The sequence below is a fragment of the Zerene cesonia genome, chromosome Z (genome assembly GCF_012273895.1).
Source record: "Zerene cesonia ecotype Mississippi chromosome Z, Zerene_cesonia_1.1, whole genome shotgun sequence".
NCBI lineage: Eukaryota > Metazoa > Arthropoda > Insecta > Lepidoptera > Pieridae > Zerene > Zerene cesonia.
The window spans coordinates 11447876-11458075 of record NC_052122.1 but is presented as its reverse complement, the minus strand read 5'-3'; the positions used below and the strand labels follow the sequence as shown (position 1 = coordinate 11458075).

Genomic DNA, 10200 nt, shown 5'->3' with positions numbered 1-10200 from the left:
TTATATCGTTCTAGATAGGTCACCTGGTGGTTCAAATGACCCGTAATTTTTTCTATATGGGCCTGTAGTCTATAAGCTGTGTTTTTAAACTACGCGAATTAAACACAAGTAATGGTACTTTAAATATTAGGATATTATTGCACACACTACATTATTTCTACCTCATACATCTTTAAAGAGAATCTTATAAATCAAATATCGTATTCCAGTGAGCCGAAGAAAAATGCATATTATACGAATGGTGTGTACACCATGCCATCGGACGTTCGTGTGGAGCAGCAAATGCCTGATGAACGCAATGTCACTCGCAATAATGATCAGTCCCAAGTGTCTAAGAACACTGATCAAGCAGATGCTGAACCACAACAGAGTACCAGGTAAGCAAAAAGGAAAAATATGGGAAACAAGGAGCCATTGTTTTATAACATCCACTGGAGAAGTGCACATTTGTAGTTGGATGTAATGATGATACATCAAAAAAGGAATATGTTTCTTCAAGATATATTGTCAAGAATTATCCAAAAATCAATGATCTTAGGATAATTCTAGACAATATTTGTATCTGTAATCTGGATAGATTTGAAGTTATTGATCTACACAAACTGACAGCTGACATCGTATATATATCATTATTCCAGTCGGCAAGTGGCAAACGTGGAGTTGCCAGCACAGTTACCCTGGACGTATATCCCAGTGACGGTCCAGTCGAGTCAGAGTGACGCTGATGAAGTGCCTCCTCTACCATTAAAAGAGAATTCACTAATAAAGAAGAGGAAAGCAGGTACGACTATCCAAACATAATAATATACGTGAGTTCGTAAGGATGGCTGTTTAGTATGTTTGTCTGGCTCGTACACCGATAAATAAAGTTTGGTTGTTGATTTGTATTTGCGTTCTTTCCAAAATATAACAGTTTAAATATGTTTATTTCTATTGTTTCCAAATGGAAGATTAGTTAAACCATTCTTATGATTTTTTTCTTTAACTACATTGTATGTATGTTTTCATTTCAGCTATCCTGAGCTCACTGTCGAGTCTCACATCATTAACGCAGAAGAAGAATCCAAAAGATCCAGAACCGACGCCTTCCTTTAAACGTTAGTGTCATTATTCGTTAATGTATCATCATTAATCCCTAAATATCCCCTTGTAGTTCATAAAATGTAGAGTAATAGTGTATTTGTGGCTACTTTGTCATTATTTTATGAGAACTAAGCTTTATATTGCATTCTTCTTCGAGATGTGAACCTTGAAATTAAGCCTTCTAAGAATCTTAACAAAAAATTAATAGCGAAGCATTGTCTGTGTGTTATACTTTTGGCTCTTAGGTATGAAATATTTCAAAGATTAAGACTATCTTTAGCATATACGTTGTCGCTTAAGGACGATTTTCTGAGTTTTGCACATGATATGACATACTTAAATAGTCTTTAATCTGCATTCAATCTTCGCTATATTTCGTATTAATGACCCGATCCTATAACTATGAATTTAACTCCTTAATGTTAACATCCATTTTGCAATGCTTTTCTACTCGTGCTTTCCAGATCAACTGACACATACAGACGTTTTATACTAGTTCAGCAAGCAATAATTAAATAATATTTACCAGGGGACGGAGGCCGAGCAGCAGTCGTCAGCGCTATGCATTTTATGATACCAAAGATTATGAATTCTTTTTTTGTTATAACTTTTTTGTCTGGTCTAAACAGTAAAAAAGAGAAAATTAAAAGTGAAACTAATAATGTATAGTGTTTGTTTACGATAGATAATTAATTATTAAGTTTATATTTTGGTTATTATTAAGACGTTTAATGCAGGACCTATTTGTAAATAATTTGGAAACAAATTAAACATTTAGTGTCTGTATTTTAGTATTTTTGTTGCTTCTTTTTTGTTTGTATAAAAAGAAGTTAACTTTTGAATTGTTTTTTTGTTATGTGTGTATAAATTAAAAATTGTTTGCATTATATAGAGTTGTCTAGATCTATAATTAGTATTATGCTTATTAATTGTATAATTATATATTAAATTAAGAAAAGAATTTGCTGAGTTGTGTAAATAAGTGTTACAAATTAGATTCATAAGCATGTTTTATGTAATTTTTTAGTGTTTAATTTAATTTAATTTATTTATTAATGTATATTCTATATTCATACACGATTTCCATCCTGTCTCTATATGCATATATTACTTACTTATATTTATTTAATATTTTCGTCGACCATTTTTAGAAAAACACATGGAAACTAATTTGTAAGAATGATCATTAACACACACAATTGTACATATAACGTTTATAAACATTAACACACATAATGTCATTGTTATATTATTCTAGTGATTGTATGGATTGATTGCGACTTTTATAATAAATGCTATATAATATGAATTTTTGTTTTTATTTCAATGTAATATCTATAATAACTAAAATTAATGCAGCCATATTATTTATATACATAAATACATTCAGAGAATTTTACATCCACATCTGAATAAAATATACTCTCAGATAACTTGTTATAAATCAGTACTAGTAAAAATTAAGTATGATTAGTTAAAGAACCCTAAATTGTATGAAGGCTATACTACGTTCCGTAGCTATACATTGTAGCTGCACTCTCTAAAGTTCTACGATCCGTAGCAAACGCATATTAAACGTGGGTCTTTATCCACATAAAGTCAATCCACGTTGACTATTATAGTTTTAAACGTTTCGTAATACTGTGGGAATATTAATAGATTAATACAGAATAACATTATTCAGACATGTTCAATATAAATTTTTTATTGATGCACTTTACTTAATTACAGTTTTTATTTATTGTAAGCGTTATCAATTGTTCGCGTCATACCAAGTTAGTTTGATTTTGCATAAATTTTCACGTTTTTCTATTCAATTCTGCTCCAGTCCATGTTTATTTTATACACTGTTTCCACAATACATATGAATGTGATCACGTATAGGAAGATCGTAACTCTCCGGCTATCGAGTATAGGTGCAACGTATGCATTCGCATAGTATAATGTGTACGCTTGAGAAGGAATGCTAATTATCCTGTTGATCAAACTGATTCGAGGGAAGTCTGACAATGGGATCAGGTTCATAATAATCGTTACGAACATTTGAAATGCAGACAGGAATATTTTGAACTTCGTGCCGAAGCATTTTGGACTCACTGCGCTGGAGATAGAGTATATCGCATAGATGGAGCTGCCGATGCGCCACAACCAAGCGCACGCTAGTAACCCAGTGAGGAGAGCCTCTGTTTGGGGCATAACATGATGTTTTGGTTTGTTCAATTATTCGGTATCGTTTATCGGAATTTGTAAGACATGCTTGGTTATTTTAAATCTGACAAGGAAATGAAGTTTAACAGGTTGTTTGAAGTTTTAAGAAATGAGGTAGAATTGTGCTGTACGGAAAAAGGTTTTAATTTTTCATTTATCGATCAGCGTTTAAAGGCTTAAGAACTATACGTTTCGGATGTTGTTATTGTAATATAGAATCGATAGTACGAGACAAGTTGCGTTTGAAAGATAATTAACTATATATCTTCTTATTTATGGAGTAATCTATATTAATCTATAAGCTAAATAACATAAAATTGAGGAGGTTGTTTGTTTGAACGCGTTAATTTTATAAACTTCAGGACCGATATCAAAAATTCTTTCACCTTACGTGATCCTGAAGTGAGGCTGTGTACAAAATATTTGTAATCAGATCGCTAACAAATAGTCGAGATTTAAAAAAATATCGTGCTTAATAAAAACCTCAGTTTTAAATGAGCTATTAATTAACCACAAAACTATTCAATGAGAAAAGCCAGAACGTTATTGTTTGTACACCAAATGATCAAATCCTTAAATAATAAATACGTCCATTATCCTTTCTACATCGATCGATACGCAAATATCGCGTTTGATAATATTGTTTATAATAACGATAATAATTATCGAGCAGCGATTAGCACCGATAGGGCCCTTCACAGCCGGCGGCATTGTGGAATGACGTGTTTGCTACGAGGGATATAAAATGAATAAAAAGAAAATCGCTCCCGAACTAAGTCTCGCGGCTGCTCTGTCCGGCAGTATCAGTATTGTAAGTATTTCTGGATATTTCTCATTTTCAATGAACATTCCCAAAAATTAAGGAGGTTCTCAACTGTTTTATTTGTGGTGAATTGAAATTGTTGTCGTATGGTCCCATTTTAGAATCTGCAGTGGTACCTCCCCGGTATATCGGTGGCCGTTTATGTAAAAAATATTTTCATACATATTTATCCTCCAATAACTAATGTATATTGTGAAGTGCGGCTAGTGACGACGAAAGTTTCAATTGTATAGTGTCTATTTTACTTATAGTGTAGAGTTAATATACCTAATTTTAAGATCGAACAACCATAGAACAAATAGGCTGGTATAATTATGAATTCGTATTTAATGTGACATGATACCAATAAATAATACTGCAATATCGATCGTCGTTTGTAATAATAACTTATTATGTACCTGTAAAGCGTATTTAAAGATAGACGAGTTGTAACGACTTACACTAAAACTGATATAGGCTTGTAAAATTGAATTACAAAGCACTGTCATTTATGTGTGGAAATTGGAATTATGTTAGTTATGTATTGCTGTTGCGTAGATATTAAAATTTGATAAGGTTTATGATGCTTCTGCGAAATATAATAAATGTGTACCCATTTGAAAATTATGACAGCTATGAGCCAAATATAACTAGGAAGCTGATTACCTACTGGTAATCGAAGAACAATTTGTAATGCGAAATAAATATAGATTCTACTATAAACAACCCTTGTATGTTGAAAAAGAGCCTTATCATTTGCAATCTTCTGATCAATAATTAGGTCTTATAGTTCACACAACATTCGAGATGATCTACTGTTATACTAATATAAGACGAGATATGTTTATTTGATTGTTTGAATGCGCTTAAATTCAATAACAACTCGACTGGTTAGATACATATGTTTCCCTGAATGTTATGGGCTATATTATATATACAAAGGAAGAAGCTGGGATAGACCGCTGGTATACTACTTGTAGTCAACGGTCGTTCAATAATAAAGCAATATATTTAAAAATTGAAGCGTAAAAAATAATTACTTTGAAATGAACTTTGTTTCTTGTGAAATATTTTAGCTATGCGAATTGATAGTGATTAAACGTACCTACTCAATTTGATTAGATAAGAGAAATTCTGATTAGTATTAATTAAATCACTTCCTGAATATTTATAGATTGACACGTATACAGTTAGAAGAATTCTCTAACTATTTGAGTATCAAGAAAAATAATGCTTTTCTGCAAATAAAGTCATAATGTGAAAAAGAAAATACACCTACTAATACTTATTAATGAGTTTTTTACATATAATAATTTTAAACATTTTGTACTACGCAATACAGTACAATACTACTAGTATTTTATACTTTTTTCTCTGAGTAATCGTTAAATATGTTAAGGAAACAATTATATGGTACCACAATTGGTAGTTAAGGCGTGAGCGTAGAACCGAGGGGTCCTGGGTTCAAATCCCGGTGGGGACGCACAAAAAAAAAATGTCTCGGTCTGGCAGGACACAGAAGGCTGATCACCTACTTGTCCGTAAAGAAAATCGATCAGTGAAACAGATGTTCATCATCTGCCCCATACCCCACTAGGGAACACGGGACTTCACTACTACAATTGTTAGAGAAGACAACGTAATCAACATTGTTATTTATGAAGTAGACAATATTTTATTAGCTAGCATTTGCATTACTTATGAAATTTCCGGTATCCACGCTCGAATCGCTCGTTCGATAGACATCTTTAGTACAAAATTTCATTATATACCAGAATATTCAGCAAACGAAACGTATTTTACAATCTAAATAGACATAAACAAACAAAAACTCTCGTGTATTTGTGAACTATTATATTTACCATACAGTAAGCGTTTTCTATTTAAAAAACATTTAGGTACCATTAGAAAGCTGTATGTTTATCTTAGACTAGCAGTTCGCCTCGGCTCCGCCAGTGGTACATATATAGCCTATATCACTGGGCGAGGTTGCAAGCTTCTAACGGTGAAACTCGGTTTTTAAATAGGTCCAGTAGTTTTTGAGTTTACCCATTACAAAAAAACAAAAAATCTAATTCTTCCTCTTTATAATATTAGAGTAGATATAGCAGTCGTAAACCCATTGGTAAAAGTATATATATCCGAGTACTTTATATCACCAAGAGATCACGTTTCTATCGAACATCCAACAAAGAATTTTTCGAATCCGTCCATTGGTTCTGAGATCAGCGTGTCAAAACAAACAAACTCTTCAGCTTTATATTATTTACCCGTAGATTATGCTTGATCAACCCTGGCGACAATCAAGCTGGAATAACGTGTGTATGATGGAGCAATGTATATTACACAATATTGTTATTATTTCATACATAACCTATATAATATACAATTGATAATAAATCACAACAGTTCATATATAGTGACCATCGATTTATCCTTCAAAACAACCTTGACTTGAATATTTATTGAGGAACAGATAGCGGTGACGTCATCATCCATTGCGTAGCGGACGATATAATTATATCTGTATATAATATAACTGCTATGCTATAAACGAATTGATAAATATTTTAATATGTTTTGCTTCGTGTTTTTAGGGACCCTATTGACAAGACTTTACTGTCTGTCCATCTGTCCTGGCGATATCTAATTAATCGTGATAGTTAAAATTTTTGATATGATATATTTCTGTCGCCGCTATAACAAATAGTGAAATAACGAGGTTAAGCAAAGTTGGCACGGCGAAAAATTAGATGGGTTGTTGTATTGATGATTAAAATTTGTGTTTTTTATTTGAACGATTTGTATAAAATATTTGCTTGAACGTAATAAGCTCCGTGACTGCTGGTGTGAAGTTGAAAATTATTTCACCATTATCTAATATATAAAATTCTCGTGTCACAGTTTTCGTTGTCAAACTCCTCCGAAACGGCTGGACCGATTCCTATGAAATTTTGTGTGCATATTAGGTATGTGTGAGAATCGGCCAACATTTATTTTTCATACCCCTAAAGGATAAGAGTACCTAAGGCAGAACAGCGTTTGCCGGGTCAGCTAATAATCTATATTATTAATTCGGCTAAGTAACAGGATAAATAGAAAATTGATAAGATTTGTATGAAAAAATATGTACCTAACTTATGTTATTCTTACAATATGTAAGATGGTATTCTGTGTTTAAGGATGTTGAACTATCACAAAATCCTCTATATTTAATACCTACTTACATCTCGTTTACATTATTAGAATGATTTTTATAGAACTTTATCATTTTTGTTTCAGTTAGTATCAATATTTACCATAATATTATGCATAATAGCGCTAATATACCGATATGATTGCGAGGCAGGATCAATTTCTTCAGCATCGGGAAGTGATTATTTTTTAACGACCTTGTACAGGGTGTACATTCAGGGTAAGAAATTATATGTATATTTTTTATTGATTATATTTTAATAATTTAAACTACCGAGTTTCTTGTCTGCTATTCTTTGTAGACTGTTTTCCGAACCGATGGTAAATGTATGTTAAGAAGTCTTATTGAATAAATAAATGTGTGAGCTTAGAGCATTTTTTTTAGATGATGCCTGCCAAAACTCACCTGCGCCTGAAAACCTTACGAGGTCCTACTCAGTGTTCGTACTCACTTCAATAACTTTAAGTTTTGCTGTCGTCAACCTTATATCAGCGGCCGCTTTGATGTCGGGTAAGTTTTAGTTAGAAATCGTATATATTATGTGTAGGTATCTTACTAATATTATGAACGCGAAAGTTGTGATGATTGTTTCTCTTTCATGCGAAATTTGCTCATCGTATCTCTATGAAATTTGCTACAGAGATAGATTATTGTCTGGATTAGCACATAGGCTACTTTTTACCGTTTTTTATGGAACCTGGGACCATGCGAGTGACGCCGCGGGTTACATAGGTGTGAATTTATGTTTTATAACTTGTGACTAAAATCATTACCATCCGTGTCAATTTTCAAACTTGATCTTTGTAAAAAATATTCAAAGTCTTATACGTAGCATAGTTTTAATTACTCGGTATAATATTTCGTTTGCTCGCTCGTATTCAACCACCGGGCTAACAGATACGCATCAATACACACTGCCATAATTGAAATCGAAGGATAATTACAAACGGATGTTTGCTTTAGCTATGTTATTCAACGGTATACCATTAATTGATAGTAAATCTACTTATCTGAAATGTGGTTTGTAAATTATTCATTTGTAACAGCGATTTACATAGCGATCATAATAAAAAAAAATTCAATAACTGCAAGTTAAAATCGGCTAAGGCAATTTTTACAACTGATATATATTATAGGTTATATGAGTGAGACCAACGTATCTTTGAAATAGCGAAAAATTTACTAAAGATTTTGAATTGCCTCTGTTGACTACTTCAATTCTTTGTCTGTTTTAATGCTATCTTTCTGAATTTTATTGTTATATATGCTTGCAAGCTATTAGAAGTGAAAACCTGGATATTGACGACATCCTTCATTTCAGAAATAAGCTGCTGGCACAGTAATACGTAATTAAATAATATAAATGCCACCACGACCACAGAATGATTGATGATTAACAGATGTGACTTTTTAAGGAATTTTATAGGACTTATATATGTAGTTAAACAAACTAAACTTAAAAAGCCTGAATTGGTGATTAAATTATTTTACGAGTTTGAGATCTTGTTACTTATGACGTATAGTTTCTTTTATTTTGGCTTGTCGGTGTTATAAAGTAGATATAACACCGACAAGCCAAAATATAATATAGAATAGAAGTAAGATATATGTGACATTTGTCGAATGTTTAAGGCACTTTAAGATTTTAATGAATCAACCAAGCTATAAGTTTACATTACAGCAGCGATAGGCGAAGACAGTTCACGATACATAAGTGTGACGACATACATTTACGTGGGTGTGTCGGTAGCGGTGCTGGTGGTAGATCTCACTTTTGCTACCCACTTCGGTATGGATTATACCACTTTGAAGAATCAGCTGGTAATTATAAAAAATTAACATACGAAAACGTTCAATTATAAAAGTAAATACACAGGTACATGAATAAAGATTTGAATGTGAATAAAATTGTTTGTGTTGTCGGCCATTACGTGTCAAGCTTTCGTTTTGATATCCTTATTAAGGGTGTTGTGAAAAAATCTTATTAGACATTTTGAGCCAGCCGCCATGTTTGCAAGATTTTCATCAAACGCGCTAAGAATTGAAAAGAAGCGCGGCACATACGAAAAGTGTTTCCAATAAAAAGAACCGTATCGAAATCGGTCCAATCGTTTGCGTGCTACGATTCCACATATAGACACATCGACGTCAAACTCATACCCCTATTTTGCGCCGGGCTTAAAAAAGACTGACGACGATTATGGCAAGGACTTCCTTCATAGCTGACGTATGAAATAACACTAATTATGATTTTATTTCTTATCAGGACCAGAATTCAGCGGGCGTACCATTTAACTACGAGACGGATATCCTTAGGATGTCAGCTCTGCTGTTAATGACATTGGTGTTGAAGGGTTACGTGTTTCATTTGATCAACATTGTTATTCTGGTGTGCTTGATAATATACGTGGTGGAGCACCATAAGAACATCCACAGGAACGAGGTAGGAGAATGGTTGCTCAAAGTCTTGAGGATTTATTAATATTTTGGATATATTAAATGATAAATTTTGAAATAGAAAAGATTTGATCTCGAGGCGGGATTGTTACGGTTGGGCAAAAAACGCGGGTTCGTATCCCGCCTCGGGATCAATTTTTTTCTATTCATTCAAAATCATTTATAAAGCATTTCAATGCTATAAAACTAAAAATTAAATATATTAAATATTTAGGATCATTGACGATTTAGATTCAATGTTCAAAGTTGAAGTCAAAATTGTATTTTTGTTTTAACTACAAAAGTTAAAATAATAACATAATTAACCATAAAAGTGCCTTTTTGTTAGTTTCGGAATTCCGAAGTTTGTTTGATTACTTTTAAGGTATATTCATAGTAGAATTTATTATACCTAGTCTTGCCATAAATATTGTAATAAAGAAAAAAGAAAATTGTTAACTGCAAATAACATTTA

The 10200-nt window shown here is 32.4% G+C and overlaps 1 protein-coding gene across 1 annotated transcript in view; it reads left to right on the top strand.

Annotated features, from left to right (window-relative positions):
* Positions 1–1102, top strand: part of LOC119835837 — a 9677-nt gene extending 8575 nt beyond the window's left edge. The window contains exons 7-9 of the mRNA XM_038360872.1: positions 210–377; positions 639–781; positions 1014–1102. Of these exons, the coding sequence (XP_038216800.1) occupies positions 210–377; positions 639–781; positions 1014–1102 (400 nt within the window). The remainder of the gene's footprint in view (positions 1–209; positions 378–638; positions 782–1013) is intronic.
* The last annotated feature ends 9098 nt before the right edge of the window (positions 1103–10200 follow it).